The sequence below is a fragment of the Budorcas taxicolor genome, chromosome 10 (genome assembly GCF_023091745.1).
Source record: "Budorcas taxicolor isolate Tak-1 chromosome 10, Takin1.1, whole genome shotgun sequence".
NCBI lineage: Eukaryota > Metazoa > Chordata > Mammalia > Artiodactyla > Bovidae > Budorcas > Budorcas taxicolor.
The window spans coordinates 8,393,005-8,416,369 of NC_068919.1; the positions used below are offsets into that span (position 1 = coordinate 8,393,005).

The 23,365-nt window shown below is 40.6% G+C and overlaps 1 protein-coding gene across 1 annotated transcript in view; it reads left to right on the plus strand.

The window, feature by feature from the left end:
- The first annotated feature begins 4,188 nt into the window (after positions 1-4,188).
- The window catches only part of AGGF1 (angiogenic factor with G-patch and FHA domains 1), a 44,310-nt gene continuing 25,133 nt past the window's right edge, over positions 4,189-23,365 (plus strand). Inside the window, exons 1-5 of the mRNA XM_052646532.1 lie at positions 4,189-4,663; positions 8,960-9,062; positions 10,080-10,282; positions 11,104-11,268; positions 14,930-15,118. Coding sequence (XP_052502492.1) covers positions 4,454-4,663; positions 8,960-9,062; positions 10,080-10,282; positions 11,104-11,268; positions 14,930-15,118 — 870 coding nt within the window. The 5' untranslated portion in view covers positions 4,189-4,453. The remainder of the gene's footprint in view (positions 4,664-8,959; positions 9,063-10,079; positions 10,283-11,103; positions 11,269-14,929; positions 15,119-23,365) is intronic.

The window sequence follows — 23,365 nt, forward strand, 5'->3', positions numbered from 1 at the left end:
CTAGGATGCTGATTCTGTCTTCTCTTCGAATTACCCTGAATCCACTGGGGCTGGACCCCGGCACTTGATGACTGTAGCTTTGTAGTATAGTCTGAAGTCAGGCAGGTTGATTCCTCCACCTTGATTGATTTGTGAATATTGAAGAATCCTTGCATCCCTGGGATAAAGCCCACTTGGTCATGATGTATGATCTTTTAAATATGTTTTTGGATTCTATTTGCTATAATTTTGTTAAGAATTTTTGCATCTATGTTCATCAGTGATACTGGCCTGTAGTTTTCTTTTTTTGTGACATCTTTGTCTGATTTTGGTATTAGGGTGATGGTGGCCTCATAGAATGAGTTTGGAAGTTTACCTTCCTCTGAAATTTTCTGGAAGAGTTTGAGTAGGATAGGTGTTAGCTCTTCTCTGGTAGAATTCTGGTAGCTCTTCTCTGGTAGCTCTTCTTTGGTAGAATTCAGCTGTGAAGCTGTCTGTTCCTGGGCTTTTGTTTGCTGAAAGATTTCTGATTACAGTTTCAATTTCCATGCTTGTGATGGGCATGACCTCTTTTAAATTCCACTGTTGCCACACTTGAACCACCATCATTCTGTTTCAGTTTATTGAAAAGATGGACTGATTTCTCTGTAAACATAGGATAACTTAATGCTGAACCTTGTACATCTATGAGTCCACTCAAGCAACAGACTTTCCATTTTGTCAATTACTGGAGACCACTTTGCCACTAGCAGAAATAATAGTAACTTTGGCAGCTTTGAAGAACCTCTCCTGTGTGCACTTGGTACAAAGGGTGGATGCAGTCAGGTTCACTGCACGCACAGTGTCTATTTTGTTCACCACGATCAGACTTCTTAATTATCAACACGTCCAGTTTTATGATAAGTACAATATTCTTGTGATCTCTCTTTGACCTTTCTGATACCTTTTAGATACATCTTGCTAATGGGTGTACACAAAATAAATGGAGATTAAAGCACAAATGTTCACAGACACAGTCCATAGCCATGGAGGCTGGTGTTGAGGTGCTGAGATAGTTCTTTTGCAAGGAGCTGGGTGGTGCCATTCTCACTGCTCTGGGTGCTGCAAAACAAATGCTGAACACTATTTTCAGATTTTGCCTTTTTTCATCAAAGTGGAAATCCCTCTGGATTTAGTTTAGTTAGCAACAACAGGTACCAGTGCAGGTCTTCTGTAGAGGTGAAGTGGTATAACAACAAGCTATAGAGAAGTGGGGGATTTTCTCCAGATATATATGCTCAGAAGTGGGATTGCTGGATTATATGGTAGTTCTATTTTTAATTTTTTAAGGACCCTCCATACTGTTCTCCATAATGCTTGTACCAATTTACATTCCCACCGACAGTGTAGAAAGATTCACTTTTTCCCACACTGTTTCCAACATTTATTGTTTGCAGATTTTTTGATAATGGCCATTTTGATGGTATGAGGTGATACCTCATTATAGTTTTGCTTTGCATTTCTCTAACCATTAGTGATGCTGAGCATCTTTTCATGTGCTATTTGGCCATCTGTTTGCCTTCTTTGGAGATACGTCTATTTAGATCTTCTGCTCATTTAAAAATTTTTTTTATATTGAGTTGCTTGAATTACTTATGTATTTTGGAGATTAATTCCTTGTTGGTCACTTTGTTTGCAAATATGTTTGCAAATAAAAATTTTCAAAAGAAATGATAAGGAATTGATTGAAGCTTAATTCAACCAATTGAAGAACATGCTTTTGAACTGTGGCATTGGAGAAAATTCTTGAGAGTCCGTTGGACTGCAAGGAGATCCAAGCGGTCTGTCCTACAGGAAATCAGTCCTAAATATTCATTGGAAGAACTGATGCTGAAGCTGAAGCTCTAATACTTTGGCCACCTGATGTGAAGAACTGACTCACTGGAAAAGACCTTGATGCTGGGAAAGACTGAAGGCGGGAGGAGAAGCGGAAGACAGAGGATGAGATGGTTGGATGGCATCACCAACTCAATGGATATGAGTGTGAGCAAACTCAGGGAGAAGCTTCTCTGTCCTCTAGTGAAGGACAGGGAAGCCTGGCATGCTGCAGTCCATGGGGTGGCAGAGTCGGACACAACTAGTGACTGAACTGAACTGAACTGAAGGATAAGGATAGATTATACTTAAGGACATATGGCATGGCACAGCAGACTAAGTTAAGTTACTTAGAACCTTCATGCAATTTCCACCTGATACACAAAGCTTTTTTTTCCTCAAAAAAAAAAAACTGTCACTTTTTCTTCCAGACTAATGGTCAGAGGTAAGTTATAGATTAGTTGCAGGATAGGTTGGAATTTAGGATTAAATGGATTACCGTTGAGGCAAATAAAAAAATTACTTCAAGTAGCAGCTAATAAGTTTATTTATTCATTTTATAATGAATGGTTAAAACTTAAAAATCTCATCTATAAAATGAGCTAGGAAGTACCCTTTACCTTAAGGTTACTTACAAGTGGTGTTTATGGGATTCCTTATCCCACTGCCCCCACCCCAAAGATGGAAAAATAGCTTTTAATATAAAGATTTGGACAAATTCTTGATTAGACTCATAATGCTTTAAGGTAGGTCAGATGGGGTGGCGCGGGCAGCACATCTCTATTTTACATCGGAGAGGACATACTGTGTCTTCTCATTAAACATTTTTTGATGGCTAGGAGAGTACTGTGGTTCCTTGTTGGACTCAAAGCCTAAGGAATAATGTGTGCAGGACCTAGAGGGCAGGTTCCCTTTGGAGAGCTCACCCCCTGAGACTTAACTAGCAGGCAGTGCACAGGACAAAAAGCAGTCACAGCGGCCACTGAACTAGGACATCTAACAGGATTCTTACGTTCAGCAAATATTTAAGGATACCTGCTCTGTGACTGCGGAGAAGGCTATGGCACCCCACTCCAGTACTCTTGCCTGGAAAATGCCATGGATGGAGGAGCCTGGTAGGCTGCAGTCCATGGGGTCGCGAAGAGTCGGACACGACTGAGCGACTTCACTTTCACTTTCATGCATTGGAGAAGGAAATGGCAACCCACTCCAGTGTTCTTGCCTGGAGAAACCCAGGGACAGGGGAGCCTGGTGGGCTGCCGTCTATGGGGTCGCACAGAGTCGGACACGACTGAAGCGACTTAGCAGCAGCAGCTCTGTGACTGGCACTGGGCTAAGACCTGGGAGAAGATGGACAAGATGTAGTCGCTGACTTCCAAACGCTCAGGCCCAGCATTCTGAGGTCAGGCTCTGATTCTAAATAACCCTGGCTAAGGAAGGGTGTTTCAAGAAGCCCTCATCAGTTTAAGGGCTGCTGAGGAAATGCCAGTTCAATGTAGACGAAACACCAAATAGATCCACTGAAACAGAAAAACTTTCTCTCCTGCTTGCATAGAATCTTTCTGCTTATTTTCCCACCAGGGATGCTTCTCTCTGCAAGCCAGACCTAAAGGAATTTGTTTTCTTGTACTGGGGGTTCCTAACCTCACAGAATCTGCAGAAGCACTAAGCAAGCAGAGCATCAGAACACTACGTTTCAGTCTTGGTTTAGTATTAATTCTATGGTTTGGTTTAGTCGCTAAGTCGTGTCCGACTCTTTAGAGACCCCATGGATTGCAGCCCGCCAGGCTCCTCTGTCTATCGATTTTTCCAGGCAAGAATCCCGGAGTGGGTTGCCCTTTCCTTTTCCAGGGGGTCTTCCTGACCCAGGGATGGAACCCTCGTCTCTTGTGTCTCCTGCATGCAGGCAGATTCTTTACCGCTTGAGCCATTAGTTCTTGGCAAATCATTTCTTGGAGATTCGCTCTTCTTCTCTGTAAAATAAGCAGGTAGGAAGTGAACTCTGCGCAAAAAGTTTGAAAACGTTTTGAAAGCGTACGATGGTAAAAGCCTGCAAGAATGCTCGACTTAGTTCATCTCTCCTGAGCTACAGTCTGTAGCAGCTTTCGCATTGGCTCTTCAAGCCCTCGGTGCCGCCCCACCCCGCCCCAGCCCCGCCCTCGCCCCGCCCACCTGGCTGCATGCGCTTGTGCGCCGTAAGGCCCTTCTCGGCTCCCGTCGCTTCCTTTTCCGTCTCGGTCCCACCCACCGCCGGCACCATCGTTTCCGGTTCCGCCGAGAAACGGCCGGATCGCTTCGGTCCCTTCTCTAGCCCGCCCATTTGTCTAACGTTTCTGAGGCTTACGGGGTCGGTTGGACGGGAAGTTACCAATAAAGTTTTACTGTTTGAAAGCCGGCCTGGCTGGGCCGTGCGCATTATCCGTTCCCTTGTTTGTCCGCAGTCCCTCTCGGCTACAGGGAACAAGCTTCAGGGCGTCATGGCCAGGGGCCGCCGCGGCCGGGCGGAGCTGAGGCCGCCTTTCGCTGCCCACGCGCTCCCTTGGCTCCCGGGTCCACCGGCGTCCGCCTCGGTCTGAGCGCAGCCCCTTCCGCGCCCACGGGCCGCCTCGCGCCGGACCCCATGGCCTCCGAGGCGCCGCCGCCTTCGTTGTCTCCGTCGCCGCCACCCTCCCCCGAGCCTGAGCTGGCCCAGCTGAGGCGCAAGGTGGAGACGTTGGAACGCGAGCTGCGGAGCTGCAAGCGACAAGTGCGGGAGATCGAGAAGCTGCTGCACCACACGGAGCGGCTGTACCAGAGCGCCGAGAGCAACAACCAGGAGCTCCGCACCCAGGTGCGCCGTCCGGTTCCAGCCCCACGCCCCACCCAGCGGCGAGGCCTTCGAGGCCTGGGATCGCCTCGGGAGGGCTCCCTGGCAGGGCCCTGGACTGCTTTAGAGAGTTCCTGGAAGAGTTAAAAGTTTTGTGCTATTTTAATTACAAGAACCTTTGGAACAAACCTAAGAGTTGGGGTACTCGGTTTAGATGAAATGCGTGAGCTGCAGTTGCGACCGGGCGTGAAGTGAACTTAAGGACCTTGAGTTTTCATTCTCACTTGTAAAATCCCCTTGGCAGTAGGCACATTTACAATATTCCAGATCACTTTTTGAGTTTGTAAAGCACCAATTGCAATCAGCCCCATTTATCATTGTCTAGAAGGGTGAACTGAAATTGAGCTTTCAAGTTCCAGTTCAAGTCGCTCAGTCGTGTCCGACTCTTTGCGACCTTGGTTGAGCCTTGAATTGAGCCTTGGTTGCTCATAAAATGAGAGTGATGGGACCAACTGATGAAGGTTAAGTCAAATTAAGCGCCCATAAACTGTTTCACCGTTTTGATCGCTATACATATGTGAGGGGGCTTCCCTGGTGGCTCAGTGGTAAAAGAATCCACCTGCCAATTCAGGAGACCTGAGTGGGAGGGTTCGGAAAATCGTGTGGAGCAGGTAATAGCAATCCCCTCCAGTATTCTTGCCTGGGAAATCCCATGGACAGAGAAGCCTAATGGGCTACAGTTCATAGGGTCGTGAAGATTCAGACACGACTGAGCGACTAAAGAGCAAGAAGGTATTAATGTGAGGTTGTTCTGGGCATTTATCTTGAGTTGTCTGGTGGAAGTCGGGAAGATAGAACTCTGTTTGTTAAAGACACTAAGCAGCTAACTCTTTGCCATAAAATACAGTAAGGGCAAATATTTAAACTGACAAACATCTGCTACTACCACTGAAGCTGGAACTAGAGGGAAGCAAACAAGGCACCTAAGGCACAAAATTTAAGGAGACTCACACTTAGGCACATGAAAGTTTAGGATAGTACCTGAGAATCAGTAACCCCCTTGAATTTTTAAACAGTGTAATTTTTCCAGCTTGATGGTTTTGGTTTATTGCATTCTTTCCCAACAAGTTATATTTACATGTAATTATTAATTTCAGTTAAACTGTTGTCCTTTGACATATATTGGTACATTTCCTAAAACCACATATGTAGGGTGAAAATTAAAGTATCAGACTTTGTTATGCTTTGTCAAATAAGCTATGCAAATAAGTGCTGAGTTGCAGTGACTTTCTGTGACCATTGTATGGAGTTGTTAATATTATGATATAGAAAATTTGTGTTTGGTTACTCAACAGCTCTTTCTTGGACACCTACAGGAGACTACAAATACGGTTAAAATATTGTGGGGAGAGGGGAGGAAAATTTGATAGCCTTAAAAAAAATCCTTTTATAATTCTAAATTGTGAAAGTTCTGCTTGCTAGAGATTCTGAAAACGTTTCTGCTAGTCTTTGAAGAGCTAGCATTTTGGTTGTTAGTGTTAACTCGATAGTCGTCTAATATGAAAAATTGAAATGCACAGAAAGCTGTAACTCTCCTAGTGATCGTAATGGCTCTTTATTATCTTTCTGGTCAGCTGCCCCTGGAGTTGGGTGGAGTTTGTTAACTGTCGTTGCTGATTACTAGGTAGTGGTTTCTCTGGAGCAGTGAAAAATTGGCTTGAGAACTGAAGTTGAACTAGCAGTTAAACACATAAATGTACAGGCTTTAGAGTCAAAGAAACTTTGTACAAATTACTTTATCTCTTTAAATTTCTCATGTTTAAAATGGGGATTAGGACAGCCAGTTTGTAAGGTGGTTGTAAGAATGAATGTGATGTCATCCAAAGTACCAAGTGTAGTGCCTAGAATGTAGCACGTGCTAAATAAATTATCTTGTTCACAGTAATAGTAGTAGTAGCTAGAACCAGGACTAGGGCAAGGCAATCGGTAACCTAAGGCGAAAAATTCACGGGGGTCCTGATTCTCAGGTACTGTCCTAAACTTTCATGAGCCTAAGTGTGAGTGCCTCCTTACATTTTGTGCCTTTGGTGCCTTGCTTGCTTCAGTCTAGTTCCAGCTTTGGTGGTAGCAGCAGATCTGATCATTTATGAAATGCATGCTAAGTTGCTAAGGCACTTCAGTCATGTCCAACTCTGTGCGACCCCATAGCAGCCCACCAGGCTCCCCCGTCCCTGGGATTCTCCAGGCAAGAACACTGGAGTGGGTTGCCATTTCCTTCTCCAATGCATGAAAGCGAAAGGTGAAAGTGAAGTCACTCAGTTGTGTCCAATTTAGCAATCCCACGGACTGCAGCCTACCAGGCTCCTCCGTCCATGGGATTTTCCAGGCAAGAGTACTGGAGTGGGGTGCTATTGCCTTCTTTGATGAAATGCATAGAAAATCAGTATATAATCAGTCTTACCACCTTTCTCTTTTTAACCTCTATGTAACATGAAAGAAATATGTGGAAGCTTGTATTTTAGTTTCATGCTTATAAGGAATATAATCTCACATTGCATCATCGAAAAAGCAAGAGAATTACAGAAAAACATCTATTACTGCTTTATTGACTATGCCAAAGCCTTTGACTGTGTGGATCACAATAAACTGGAAAATTCTGGAAGAGATGGGAATACCTGACCACCTGACCTGCCTCTTGAGAAATCTGTATGCAGGTCAGGAAGCAACAGTTAGGAGTGGACATGGAACAGCAGACTTTTCCAGATCAGGAAAGAAGTACGTCAAGGGTGTATATTGTCACCCTGCTTATTTAACTATTATGCAGAGTACATCATGAGAAATGCTGAGCTGGAAGAAGCACAAGCTGGAATCAAGATTGCCGGGAGAAATGTCAGTAACCTCAGAAATGCAGATGACACCACCCTTATGGCAGAAAGTGAAGAAGAACTGAAGAGCCTCTTGATGAAAGTGAAAGAGGACAGTGAAAAAGGTGGCCTAAAGCTCAGCAGTCAGAAAACTAAGATCATGGCATCCGGTCCCACACTTCATGGGAAATAGATGGGGAAACAATGGAAACAGTGACAGACTTTATTTTCTTGGGCTCCAAAATCACTGCAGATGGTGACTGCAGCCATGAAATTAAAAGACGCTTACTCCTTGAAAGGAAAGTTATGACCAACCTAGACAGCATATTAAAAAGCAGAGACGTTACTTTGCCAACAAAGGTCTGTCTAGTCAAAGCTATGGCTTTTCCAGTAGTCATGTATGGATGTAAGAGTTGGGCTATAAAGAAAGCTGAGCATTAAAGAATTGATGCTTTTGAACTGTGGTGTTGGAGAAGACTCTTGAGAGTCCCTTGGACTGCAAGGAGATCCAATCAGTCCATCCTAAAGCAGATCAGTCCTAGGTGTTCATTGGAGGGAATGATGCTGAAGCTGAAACTTCAATACTTTGGCCACCTGATGTGAAGAGCTGACTCATTTGAAAAGACCCTGATGCTAGGAAAGATGGAAGGCAGGCGGAGAAGGGGACAACAGTGGATGAGACGGCTGGATGGCATCACTGACTTGATGCACATGTGTTTGGGTGAACTCCAGGAGTTGGTGATGGACAGGGAGGCCTGGCGTGCGGTGGTTCATGGGGTCACAAAGAGTCAGACATGACTGAGTGACTGGGCTGAACTGAGCTGAATTGAGTCTTGCATTGAGACTCTGTCTGACTGAGGTTGCTAATAAGTGCTCTTTTCTGTAGATGGGTGTTCTTCACACTCTGGTGCTCTGGCCTTGACCTTCAGTGAGGTACAGGGAGCCCAGAGGCCCCCCTGAGGCAGTCATCTCTGTTTCCTTCTCCAGTTATTTAGGTGTAAGATTAATATTTCAAGAAAAAAGTGTGTTAACGTATATGAGTGACATTATTTAAGTGAATAGTTAATTCCAGGTGGAGAACACTGAATGATACTAGGTAATTTAATTCTCCTCAGGGAGAGCTGCTGACCAGTTAAAATGTTAGTATAAAGGCATTCTTATTTTGTTAGAAGTAAATAAATCTGTTCACAGGGTCTTACTGATGTTGTGAGTCTGATTTTTGGAAGGAATAGTCTGAGGTTTCCCAAGAGAGTATAGGAATAAAAACACCTCCCTTTGCAGATGTAAAAGATGAAAGCCAATTATAGTATTTTTAGTTTTTCTGAAAGGAAACTAGCTGATCCTGGTACTTCTCCAAACTTTTACCAGGGAAAATAATTACTGTAATTTTAGGAGAATAATGTACATATTAGTAGGTGGCTGTATGGTTTATTTCCTAAAGCCTTTTTTTTTTCAGGTAGAAGAGCTCAGTAAAATACTCCATTGTGGGAGAAACGAAGATAATAAAAAGTCTGATGTAGAAGTACAAACAGAGAACCACCCTCCTTGGTCAATCTCAGGTACTCACCTTACAGTGAAGCTATCCAAATACTTTCACCTTCAAATCGTGCTAGTGTGGCATTTTCTTTAAACTTAAAAAAAAAAAAATATATATATACACACACACACACACACACACACACACACACACACACACACACCCCTAGATAAATAGAGCTGTTACAGAGTTGCCTTTTCTCTATATGACTTGGCATTTTCAGATAATCTGTTTGCTCTTGTGGGAAAGCAGAACTTGTTGCTCTTATAAATGCACAGTATTGCTGCTGTTTTGACTGGCATGTTCACCGAGCAGTTCTTGCTCTGCTGCAAACCGTCTCCTCTCTCCTCGCCTTACTTGTGACCAGGGGGTGTGTTTTCTTGTTGACGTATTACACTTAGTATCAGTTCCGTGTCAGTCTCAGGTCCTTCTGGGAGGAGGCTGGGCCTACAACCATGGCCTCATCAATGGCATGATGTTGGGAGGCAAAATCACTGAGCACCTGGGTTTTAACAAATAGGAATCACAAGAAATGGTCTTTCCCAATCAATTTTGCCTTGTTTATTCTGTGCACAACTTAGCAAATTATGGTATGTTTTTTTAAAAAGTCAGCATCGTGACTGAAATGTGATGGAAAAATGAGCCCTTGACATGTTGTCTTTATTCCATTGTTGTTTGATAGTCAACAACACTAAGGTGGGTGCTTAGATATTTTTAAGAGTTGCTAATTTTTTTGGACAGAACACAACCTGTCTACCTGTTTTCTCTTTTTACTCTTGCTATGGAAAATCCAAATCTGCTTACCTTTTTTTTTTTCTTTTTAGCTTGACAGCTAGGGTACTGAAGGTGATGTTAGAATCAAAGATGCATCCTGCAGATTTACTTGCACTCTTCATTTTAATCTGTTAAAATGTGTTTAATTGTAAAAATACAAGTTGCATGCAATGTGTGCTCTTTGGTGTTTGCTGGTAATGTTTTGGAATTAAGTTCTTTTATATACACTATTCTAATATGATACCACTTTTTGTTTTTGCAATAGATTATTACTATCAGACATACTATAATGAAGTTAATCTTTCAAATAAAGCATCTGAACTCTCAGTTCAGGAAGATAAGGATATCGAAGCTTCTACTTTTAATTCTAAAGACCAGTCTCACATACAAAATGATACTTGTGCTGGTACTGATGTAACAGAAAATGTTAATTTTGGACAAGAGGACCATTTTGCCTCAAATTCACAGGTAATAGAGTGCTTTACTTGAAACTGTTATTATAGGAACTTGTTCTTTGTTGTTATTATGGAGAAAAATAGAGTTCTTTCTTTTATCGCAGCATATGCAAGGGTTGTAAACATGCTGTAATTATGTAGTAAATTATACACTTTTTGAGAAACAAAAATTAGAACTGATTCATATGTGTTATTGTTTTCCTACTCTATTGTGTTCCAAAGAAAAAGTATGGTACACGTAAACTAAAGCAAAATTTGTCAGTATGTTTTGACTCAACCAAAAAATCTTGAACAACCACAATACCATGCTCACACCAGCTTCTTTCAATGCTTCCTTTATGTCTAACATCATGCCATTGTCAAATTTCCCAGAATGTTTTATAAATTAGTTTCTACAGTTTGTTTGAATCAGGATCTTGTAAGGTTTATACAGGGCAACTGCTTAATGTGTGATATAGAATTCATAGCTTTCCTCACCCATCTGTTTTCCAAAATTGTTTCCTTTGCACCTATAACTATTGAAGAATCCTGAACATTTATCGTAAAGAATAGTTCCGTCTGTATTTTGTGGATTGCTTCCCTATGGTATTAGATATTTATTTTTGAATAATGGTCACTCACTCACTCATGTCTTCAAAACGGGGTCAGATTTTAATTAACTGACATATTTTTTTTTAATGGCAATCAAATTGTAATTGATAGCCATCCCTTTCCATTGCAGAAACTGAGGTCTTATATTCCAAATAGTTTATAGGTCTGTTTATTGTTCAAATTCTGTTACTTTTTTATTTAAGGATGTTTTTGTCCTATTTGACATGATTGTACCATATCTAGGAGCCAGCATCTGCGTTAGCAACAGAGAATACATCCTTAGAAGGTTCATCACTAGCTGAAAGTTTGAGAGCTGCAGCAGAAGCTGCTGTATCACAGACTGGCTTTAGCTATGATGAGAACACTGGATTGTATTTTGATCACAGTACTGGATTCTATTATGATTCCGTAAGTGTCTCAGACCTTTTCATACTGGATGGTTGTGTTCCTAGCTGCTTGAATGCTTAATATTAAACCTTAGGTTGAACTAAGAAAAGCAGAGAGCTGCATGTAAAAATTGCTTGATTCAGAGCTACTTGATAAGAATAAAGATTTATAAAATAGCTTATGATACTATACTTTTATGTTTATTTAATTAGATGAGTTAATTGTGTTATTATAGATTACTATTTTAGAGAGATCTAATAACCTTTACATTGTAAAGTAACATACAAAAATGTTAGCATATTTATTAATAAAAAGAGATGAGAACTGCATTTTGTAAAATGTTTTAGAACTTAACATTTTTTCGTAGAATTTATACAGAAGTAGCATTGTTGGTTCTAGGCTTGGCGGTGAGATTTTTTTTTAATTGTTTCAAATACCTGTATCTTTGTGAATTCATTTTAGTCCACAAAGGAATCTTTTTTTAAAAGTTCTTTATGGCATGTTTATTATTAGTGTTTTATTTTCTGTGTCCTTTAAGCATTCTACTTAAAAAAAAAATCGATCTGTTAACAGTGAGAACTAGGGAATTAGTGTGGAATCAGAAATGCAGTGAACCACCAACTAGGACAAAACCAGAAAATAAAATTCTTGATTTATAATGCAGTGTTTTGATTGTTGAAGATCTAGTACTGAGTTGGATTTTTTCAGCTTTTGATGACAGTAATGATGGAACTCAGTACACCCACATTCTTCAACCTCTGTGGTCTACAAATATGATCTGGTTCAGGAATTACAGAATGTAATGAGTGCCACAAAGTGGAGTAGATATTCACAATTCCAGTTATAGGAACTGGTATTAACTAATCTAGGGAACATAATGATAAGAGTAAATATTTTCTCGATTTCATTAGCTTGTCAGTTGGCACTTGGTACAGTACTTTGTAAATACTTTGTAAAGAGAGAGTTTTCTTTCATAGGAGTATGCCAATTGAAAATGTTAATTAATACCCAGGAAATAAATGTTTAAACTCTTATTACCAAAGAAAATAATGATTAGCTAATTGGTTTCTAGGAAAATACGCGATTTCCGAGTATATGACATTAGCGTCTGCCATTCTTCCACCTTCCTTTCTGTAGCTTTCCTCCTGACATCTCTTCCGTAAATGCTTAATCACGTTCTGCAGGTTGTGTGTCTTTGGAGTAGGGGCATCATTGTTTTGCCATTTTTATTTTGCTAGTTTTCATTTTATTTTAATTAAATAAAAATTTTTTTACATAATTCAAATGTCTGTATTTCGGGCTGAAAGGTAACAGATTAAAAAGATTTCAGCTGTAGAAGTTCTGTTATCATTGGAAATAAAGATTTAAAGCTTCCATTCAGTTTTTTAGCTAAAGGAAGGATAGTGAGGATTATAAATATTTTTTGTAAGAGACTGACAAAATGAATTAGTAAATTGTAGTAGTATCAACACTTAGAAAAATAATTCTTTTTCAGGAAGCTTTAGTTGCTTAATCTCAGTGTATTGCCAGATGTTTCCAGGTCTGATCTGCATGGATTTATGATGTAAATAAGATATAGACTATTCAATCAAATCTTGGCCAGTTCAGTTCAGTCGCTCAGTCATGTCCGACTCTTTGCGACCCCATGAATCGCAGCACGCCAGGCCTCCCTGTCCATCACCAACTCCCGGAGTTTACTCAGGCTCAGCGTCCATCAAGTCAGTGATGCCATCCAGTCATCTCATCCTCTGTCGTCCCCTTCTCCTCCTGCCCCCAATCCCTTCCAGCATCAGAGTCTTTTCCAATGAGTCAACTCTTTGTATGAGGTGGCCAAAGTACCGGAGTTTCAGCTTTAGCATCATTCCCTCCAAAGAAATCCCAAGGCTGATGTCCTTCAGAATGGACTGGTTGGATCTCCTTGCAGTCCAAGGGACTCTCAAGAGTCTTCTCCAACACCACAGTTCAAAAGCATCAATTCTTTGGCACTCAGCCTTCTTCACAGTCCAACTCTCACGTCCACTGGAAAAACCATAGCCTTGACTAGACGGACCTTTGTTGGCAAAGTAATGTCTCTGCTTTTCAATATGCTATCTAGGTTGGTCATAACTTTCCTTCCAAGGAGTAAGCGTCTTTTAATTTCATGGCTGCAGTCACCATCTGCAGTGATTTTGGAGCCCCAGAAAATAAAGTCTGACACTGTTTCCATTGTTTCCCTATCTATTTCCCATGAAGTGATGGGACCAGATGCCATGATCTTCGTTTTCTTAATGTTGAGCTTTAAGCCAACTTTTTCACTGTCCTCTTTCACTTTCATCAAGAGGCTTTTTAGTTCCTCTTCACTTTCTGCCATAAGGGTGGTGTCATCTGCATATCTGAGGTTATTGATATTTCTCCCAGCAATCTTGATTCCAGCCTGTTCTTCTTCCAGCCCAGCGTTTCTTATGATGTCCTCTGCATATAAGTTAAATAAGCAGGGTGACAATAGACAGCCTTGACGTACTCCTTTTCCTATTTGGAACCAGTCTGTTGTTCCATGTCCAGTTCTAACTGTTGCTTCCTAACCTGCATATAGGTTTCTCAAGAGGCAGGTCAGGTGGTCTGGTATTCCCATCTCCTTCAGAATTTTCCACAGTTGATTGTGATCCACACAGTCAAAGGCTTTGGCATAGTCAATAAAGCAGAAATAGATGTTTTTCTGGAACTCTCTTGCTTTTTCCATGATCCAGCGGATGTTGGCAATTTGATCTCTGGCTCCTCTGCCTTTTCTAAATCCAGCTTGAACATCAGGAAGTTCACGGTTCACGTATTGCTGAAGCCTGGCTTGGAGAATCTTGAGCATTACTTCACTAGCGTGTGAGATGAGTGCAATTGTGCGGTCGTTTGAGCATTCTTTGGCATTGCCTTTCTTTGGGATTGGAATGAAAACTGACCTTTTCCAGTCCTGTGGCCACTGCTGAGTTTTCCAAAAAGTTTTTGGAAAAAGTTTTTCAAGATTTGGAAATCTTGGCCAGTATCTAATAAATGCAGATGATTCTATAATTTTATCTTTCTAGTTTTTATCTATAATTGACCAAAATTCTTTATTGCATGGCTGCTTTACAGTAAGTCTTATGTAGTTGCTTAGTGTAGAATTGATTAGTGAAGACAGTTGTTTGATTTCTTTGTATAGAATGTTATGTTACAGTATTCATGAGCTTTATTTTATTTTCAAATTTTCTCCAGAATTTTGAATCATGAACAGTAAGAGGCAAATCTTTATGACACTGAGAGGAGAGCTTAGGGGTTTATACTACCAAATCATTACCATGTAATTATATAGATGATGAGTCTGGAATTGCTTTTATGTGGTCAGCTTTTTCTGATGCATGCCTTAGTTTTCATGACTTCTAAAGGTTTCTTGTTGAACCATCTGAAGTTGCTATTTCTGTAAGCATAAACATGGTCAAATGTTGGCAATTATCTGAGATTTAATTTAATATATATATGTATTTATTTTCCACACTTGGAAAACTAGAGGAGATATTGAATGGTATTTTGGAAAATTACAAGCATTTTTATTATGTTATCTTTTTTTTTTTCCAGAAAAAACTGTAATTCTTTAAAGAAACACATTTACTAGAAAGTTTAGTTTTCCATTTTATTTCACCATGAATAGAACTTACTGTTCCCTTCACTTTGAAAGGAAAACCAGCTGTATTATGATCCCTCCACTGGAATTTATTACTACTGTGATGTGGAAAGTGGTCGATACCAGTTTCATTCTCGAGTGGATTTGCAGCCTTATCAGACTTCTGGCACAAAACAAAGTAAAGATAAAAAATTGAAGAAAAAAAGAAAGGATCCAGATTCTTCTACGACAAATGAAGAAAAGGTAATGTCATCATAATTTTGAAAACTTACACAATGGTGGCATAGTTAAGCCAGATTTCTTTTTTTGCATTCTGCTTTACTATTTGGCTACTCTGGGTCTTTTTGTGGTGTGCAGGCTCTTCATTGCGGTGTTTGGGCTTCCTGATTGTAGTGCCCAGGCTCAGCTGGCCAGCAGCATATGGGATCTTAGTTCCTCCAGCAGGGATAGAAACTGTGTCCCCTGCTTTGGAAGATGAATTCCTAACCACTAGACCACCAGGGAAGTCCCAAAGCCAAAATTTTTGATGAAACTGGAAATCATTTAGTAGCTCTGCTTTTTTTTTAATTTAATTAGAGTATCTTTGCTTTATAGTGTTGTGTTAGGTTGTGCTGTACGGCAGAGCCATTCAGCCACAGATGTGTGAGATGTGTGTGTCTCCTCTTCCTGGATTTCCTTGGCATTTAGGGCACCACAGAGCACTGACCAGAGCTCCCTGTGCCGTGCACGTGGTTCTCATCAGGCATCTGCTTTACACATAGGAGCGTGTCTGTGGCTTCCTGGTGGCGCTAGGGAGGAAGTCTGCCTGCCAGCGCTGGAGACGCAGGAGGCTCAGATTCAGTCCTTGGTTCGAGAAGATCCCCTGGCGTAGGAAACAGCACCCCACTCCAGGATTCTAGCCTGGAGAACCCCATGGACAGAGAAACCTGGTGGGCGACAGTCCCCGGGGTCACAAAGAGTCAGACACGGCTGAGCAGCTGAGCACACACACACTGTACGGATGCCAGTCCCAGTCCCCTGCCCACCCTCCCCAGTAAGTCTGTGTTTTAAACACAGCATTCAGTTAGAATATTACATAATAATAAGGTGCCAGAATCGTACCGAAAGAAACTTTTACATGGGCAAAACATGGACTTTTTACAATTTCTCAGTTACGAGAAGCAGAAAAACTTTTTTTCTTTTTTTCAGCCTGAAATTGACCACTGAAAAAATTTTTTAAAGTTTGAAGCAGGTAGATATAGGGCAGATAAAGTACTCTTGTGTAATTTGGAAGAAGACCATTCAGAGCATCTGTTGATACGCTGATGTCAGAGCACAACTCACAACCCAAGAAAAACAGTTTATAGGCAGCTGTGGGTAAAAGTTCAACATTCTTAGTTATGTTGAGCAGTTACTTACGTTAGGAAACGTAAGAAAAAAATCCACTGCTAGCAAATATAGGATATATGTATATTTATTAGTGTAAATTGGTATCTTTGGGGGAAATAGGTTGCTTGCTTGCATGTGTGCTCAGTCTGACTCTGTGACCCCATGTCTGTTTCTATTTTGTAAGCGAGTTTGTGTCATGTTTTAGATTCCATGTATAAGTGATTTATATAATATTTGTCTTTTTCTGATCTACTTCATTTAGGATAATAATCTCTGGTTGTATCCACGTTGCTGCAAACGGCGTGATCCCTTTCCATGGCTGAGTAGAGTCCGTCGTGTATATATACCGCCTCTTTATCGGTTGATCTGTCTGTGAACTTTAGGTTGCGTCTGTGTCTTGGCTGTTATAAACAGTGCTGCTGTGAATGTTGGTGTGTTTTCTCTGAATATCTGCCCAGGAGTGGGATTGATGGACCATAATGTAACTCTCCGTGTGTGTGCTCAGTCTTGTGTGCAGGCTCAGTTGTACCCCACTCTGTGCGACCCCATGGACCCCAGGCTCCTCTGTCCATGGGATTCCCCAGGCAGGAAGACGCGAGTGGGTTGCCTTTTCCTTCTCCAGGGGATCTTCCCAACCCAGGGATTGAACCCATGTCCCCTACATGAGCAAGTGGATTCTTGACCACTGAGCCACCTTGGAAGCCCAGGGTAACTCTATTTTTAGCATTTTAAGGAACTTCCATACTATGTTCCATAGTGGCTGCACAACTTCTATTCCCATCAACAGTACAGGAGGGTTCTCTTTTCTCCACACCATCTCCAGCATTTATTATTTGTAGACTTTTTAATCATGGCCATTCTGAACAGTGTGGGATGTTACTTCATTATAGTTTTCATTTGCAGTCCTCTAATAATTAGCGAAGAAGCATCTTTTCATGGGCCTCTTAGCTATCTGTATGTTTTCTTTGGAGAAATGTCTATTTAGGTCTTCCCAATTTTTTGATTGCGTTATTTGTTTTTCTTTTCTTACTGAGTTGTATGAGCTGTTTATGTATTTTGGAAAATTGTCATTAGTCACATCATTTGTGAAGATTTTCTCCCAGTCTGTCTGTTGTCTTTTTGTTCATTTATAGTTTAGCTTGCTGTGCAAAAGCATGTAAGTTTGATTAGATCCCCTTTGTTTATATTTCTATAGGTTTGAAACACTGACATATGAAAACATTGCTACTATATGTCAAAGAATATTTTACCTATGTTCTCTTCTAAGAGTTTTATGGTATCATGTCTCAATATTTAAGTCTTCAAGGCCATTTTGAGTTTATTTTTGGGTAGGCTATGAGGGAATGTTCTAACTTTACTGATTTTTATATGTGGCTGTCAGCTTTCCCAACATCACTTGCTGAAGAGACTGTCTTTTCTCCATTGTATATTCTTTCCTCCTTTGTTACATTTAAGTCTTTAATCTATTTTGAATTTATTTTTGTGTATGGTGTGAGAAAATGGTCCGGTTTCACTTTTTTGCATTTAGCTGTTTAGTTTTTCCAACACCATTTACTAAAGAGGCAGTCTTTTCCCATTGTATATTCTTGCCTCCCTTGTCATAGATTAGTTGCTCATAAAAATGTGAGTTTATTTCCGGGCTCTATTCTATTGCATTGATCTGTGTGTCTTCTTTTGTGCTGGTACCGTACTGTTGGTTACTGTAGCTTTGTAGTATATTTTTAAATTAGAGTGCGTGGTACCTCCAGCTTTGTTCTTCTTTCTTAAGATTGTTTGGCTATTTGGGTTCTTTTTTTGTTTCCCTACAAATTACAGAATTTTTCTAGTTCTATGAAAAACACCATTGGAATTTGATAGAGACTGCATTAAGTATATAGATTGCTTTGGATATAGTATAGCCATTTTAACAGTATTAATTCCCCTAATCCATGAGCACAGTATATCTTTCCCTTTCTTTCATCAATATCTTAGAATTTTCAGAGTATGAATCTGTTACCTGTTTGGTTTGATTTATTCATAGGTATTTTATTCTTTTTGATGCAGTTATAAATGTGATTGTTTTCTTAATTTCTCTTGTAGTTTGTTGTTACGTATATAAAGATACAGTAGGTTTCTGTATTTTTGTGTATTTGTATTCTGAAGCTTTACTGAATTCATATTAGTTCTCATAGGTTTTGGGAATGTCTTTAGGATTTTCTATCTGTTGTATCATGTCACCTGCAAACAGTGACAGTCTAACTTCTTTTCTCATGTGGATTTCTTGTCTTTCTTTTTCTTGTCTGTTTTCTGTGGCGAGGACGTCCAGTATTGTGTTGAATAGATGTGGCAAGTGTGACACCCGTCTTGTGCCTGATCTTAGAGAAAACGCTTCAGCTTTCCAGCATTGAGTATGATGCTGGGCATGGTTTGTCATATGTATGTGTGTGTGCTGAGTAGTTTCAGTTGGGTCTGACTTTTTGTGACCCTGTGGACTATAGCCCACCAGGCTCCTCTCTCCATGGGATCCTCAGGCAGGAATACTGGGGTAGGTTGCCATGCCCTCCTCCAGGGTGGGTTTGTTATTCATGACCTTTATTATGTTGAAGTAAATTTCCTTTGTATCTACTTTGTTTAGTTTATCCTAAGTTGATGTTGAATTTTGTCAAAAACTTTTTCTTTTTCTGTTGAGATATTCATATGATTTTAACTCTTCAGTGTGTTAGTGTGGTGTATCACGTTGATTGATTTGTGGGTATTGAGCCATCCTTGCATTCCTGGGATAAATCCCATTTGATCGTGGTGTGTGGTCTTTTAATATATTGTTGAATTTGCTATGCTAGTATTTTTACATTTGTGTTCATCAGTGACATTGGCCTGAAATTTTATTTTATTTGTGGTGTGTTTGGTTTTCGTGTCAGGCTGATGCTGGCCTTATAGAATGAGTTCAAAATGTTCCTTTCTCTTTAACTTCTTAGAATAATTTGAGAAAGACAGGTTTGTTAGTTCAGTAGTTCAGTTCAGCTCAGTCATGTCTGACTCTTTGCGACCCCATGAACTGCAGCATGCTGAGCTTCCCTGTCCAGCACCAACTCCCCGAGCCTGCTGAAGCTCATGTCCATCGAGTCGGTGATGCCATCCAGCCATCTCATCCTCTGTCATCCCCTTCTCCTCCCGCCTTCAGTCTTTCCCAGCCTCAGGGTCTTTTCCATTGAGTCAATTCTTCACATCAGGTGGCCAAAGTATTAGAGCTTCAGCTTCAGCATCAGTCCTTTCAGTGAATATTCAGGACTGATTTCCTTTAGGATGGACTGGTTGGATCTCCTTGCAGTCCAAGGGACTCTCAAGAGTCTTCTCCAACACCACAGTTCAAAAGCATCAATTGTTCGGTGTTCAGCCTTCTTTATGGTCCAACTCTTTTATTCATATATGACTACTGGAAAAACCATAGCTTTGACTAGACAGACCTTTGTTGGTAAAGTAATGTCTCTGCTTTTCAATATGCTCTCTAGATTGGTCATAGCTTTTCTTCCAAGGAACAAACATTTTTTAAGTTCACAACTGCAGTCACCATCTGCAGTGATTTTAGAGCCCCCCAAATAAAGTCTGTCACTGTTTCCATTGTTTCCCCATCTATTTCCCATGAAGTGATGGGACCAGATGCCATGATCCTCGTTTTTTAAGTGTTGAGTTTTAAGCCAACGTTTTCACTCTACCCTTTGACTTTCATCAAAAGGCTCCTCAGTTCCTCTTCGCTTTTTGCCATGAGGGTGATGTCATCTGCATATCTGAGATTATTGATATTTCTCCCAGCAAGCTCAATTCCAGTTTGTGCTTTATTGAGCCCGGCATTCCTCATGGTGTACTCATTACATATAAGTTAAATAAGCAGGATGACAATATACTCCTTTCCCAACTTGGAACTAGTCTGTTGTTCCATGTCTGGTTCTAACTGTTGCTTCTTGACCTGCATACAGATTTCTCAGGAGGCAGGTTAGGTGGTCTGGTATTCCCATCTCTTTAAGGATTGTCCACAGTTTGTTGTGATCCACATAGTCAAAGGCTTTGGTGTAGTCAATAAAGCAGAAGTAGATGTTTTTCTGGAACTCTCTTGCTTTTTGGATGATCCAGCGGATGTTGGCAATTTGATCTCCAGTTCCTCTGCCTTTTCTAAAACCAGCTTGAGCATCTGGAAGTTTTCGGTTCACGTACTGTTGAAGCCTGGCTTGGAGAATTTTAAGTATCACTTGACTAGTGTGTGAGATGAGTGCAATTGTGCAGTAGTTTGAGCATTCTTTGGCATTGCCTTTCTGGATGAAAACTGACCTTTTCCAGTCCTGTGGCCACTGCTGAGTTTTCTGAATTTGTTGGCATATGGAGTGCAGCACTTTAACAGCATCATCTTTTATGTTTTTTAACTATTCCCTAAATGTTTGGTAGAATTCACTTGTGAGGTCATCTGGTCCTGGATTTTTATTACTTATGAGATTTTTGATTGTTGAATCATTTTCATTTCTGGTAAATGGTTCATTGATATTTTTTCTATTATCCTGATTCAGTCTTGGGAGACTGTTTTTCAGGATTTATCCATTTTTTTCTGAGTTGTCCATTTTATCGGCATATAATCGTTCATAGTAAACTCTTATTTTTATTTCTGCAATATCAATTGTAACTTCTCCTCTTTGATTTCTGATTTTATTTATTTGGGTCCTCTCGGATGATGAGTCCGTCTAAAGGCTTAACAATTTTGTTTATTTTTTCAAAGAACCATCTCGTAGTTTCACTGACCTTTTTTCTTTTCTTAATCTCTGTATCCTTTCTTTTTCTTCTTTTTATTGTCTGTCCCTTGCAGCTTGCAGGATCTTAGTTCCCCAACAGAGATTAAACCTGTGCCCCCCTGCAGTGGAAGCACAGAGTCCTAACCACTGGGCCTCCCAGGGATTTCTTGTATCATTTATTTCTATTCTGACTTTTATTGTTTCTTCTCTTAACTTTGGATTTTTTCCTTCTTTTTCTAGGTCCTTCAGCTGTAACGTTAGATTGTTTATTTGGAATTTTTCTTATTCCTGAGTTAAGCTTATGTTGTTCTTAACTTCTTAGAACTGCTTTTGCCTCATCCCATGGATTTTAGATAGTTATATGAACATTTGCATTTGTCTCCAGTAATTTTTTCAAATCTCCTTTTTGAGTTCGCTAGTGACCAGTTGCTTGTATAGTAGCTTGTTGTTTAGACTCTTAGGTGTTTTTTGCAGTTTATTTCTTAGAGTGGGTTTCTAGTCTTTCACTGTTGTGATCGGAAAAGCTGCCTAATAATTCAGTCTTAAATTTCTTTATTTGAAATTGAAGTAAAATTGATTTACAGGATTGTGCTAATTTCTGCTGTACAGAAAAGTGACTCAGTTATACACACATATATATTCTTTTTTTAAAAATATTGTTTTCCATTATGGTTTATCCCAGGAGACTGGGTATAGTTCCCTGAGCTATACAGTAAGCCTTTATTTATCTGTTTTAAATGTAGTAACTTGAATCTACTAACTCCAGACTCCCAGTTCATCCCCTTCCCTCCTTCTCTCCCCTTTGGCAACCACAAGAACGGTCTCTGTGTCTGTGAGTCTGTTTCTGTTCTGTAAAGAGGTCCATTTGTGCCATAGTTTAGATTCTGCATGTAAGTGATAGCATATGGCATTTGTGTTCCTCTTTCTGACTTACGTCACTTAGTGTGATAATCTGTAGTTGCACCTCAAGCTTAGTTGCACCTCAAGCCTTAGTTGCTTGAGGCTTGTTTTGTAGCCTGGCATGTCATCATCTTAAAGAATGTTCCATCTTCACTTGAAACAAATGTGTATCCCTGCTGCTTTTGGATAGAATGTTGCCTGTGTATCTGTTAGGTTCGTTTAGTCACACGTATCGTTTAGTCACACGTATCGTTTAAGGCCAGTGTTTCCTTACTGGTTTTCTGTCTGGATGATCTGTCCAGTGATGTAAGGGGAGTGGTAACGTCCTCTACTACTGTGGTGTTGTCAGTTTCTGCCTTTATGTTCGTTAGTATTTTCTTTATGTACTTAGAAGGTGCTTCTGTGTTGGGTACATAGATATTTATCTATACAGTTGTTATATCTCCTTGCTGGCTTGATCCCTTTAGCATATAATATGCTGCTTTGTCGCTTTTTGCTGTCTGTTTTGTCTGACATAAGTATTGCTCCCCCAGTGTTCTTTTTATTTTCATTTGTATGGAGAACCTTTTTTTCTGTCCCCTTATTTTCAGTCGGTGTGTCTTTAGATCTGAAGTAAGTCTCCTTTAGGCAGCATATATGTGCGTTTTTGTTTTTTTAATCCACTCAGCCACGCTTGTGTCTTTCAGTTGGAGCTTTTAGTCCGTCTGCTTTTGAAGTAATTATCGGTAGGTGTGTGTGTACTGCTGCTTTGTTGATTGTCTTGAAGGGGGGTTGTCTTTCCTTTCTGGTTCTGTTTCTTTTGCTCCCTTCCCCTGTGATTTGATGACTGCCTTCAGTGTTACGTTTGGATTCCTTTCCTTTCTGTGTATCTATTTCTGAGTTTTGGTATTTGGTAACCATCAGATTCATTCATATTGACAACCTATATATATGTGATTGGAGTGTCCCAGGTGGCGATAGTGGTAAAGAACCTGCTCCACCTACCAGTGCGTAAGACGTAAGAGACCTGGGGTCATGAAGGTCCCCTGGAGGAGGGCATGGCAACCCGCTCTGGTATTCTTGCCTGGAAAATCCCATGAACAGAGGAGCCTGCAGGGCTACAGTCCATAGGGTCGCAGAGAGTTAGACGTGACTACAGCAACTTCGTATGGTGCAGCAGCACATAGCTGTGGTTATTTTAAGCTGATGACTTCGTAAGTTTGGGTGCATGCTGGCTGCTCTGTTCTCACTGTCCTTGCCCCTACACCTGTGTCTGTGGGCGCATTTTGTGTTTTTGCTGTGTTTGTCCCTTAACTGCAGATGTGGCTGTAGATGACTTCACCGCTCTCATCTTTTAGCCTTTCTACTGGCTTCGTCATCGTCACTGGTTGACCTGCTGCCTTTACTGTGCGATTGCCTTTACCAACGCGACTCTTCCCTTCACGAGTTCCATGTTTCTAGATGTGGCTCTGTGATTTCTGCTTAGAGA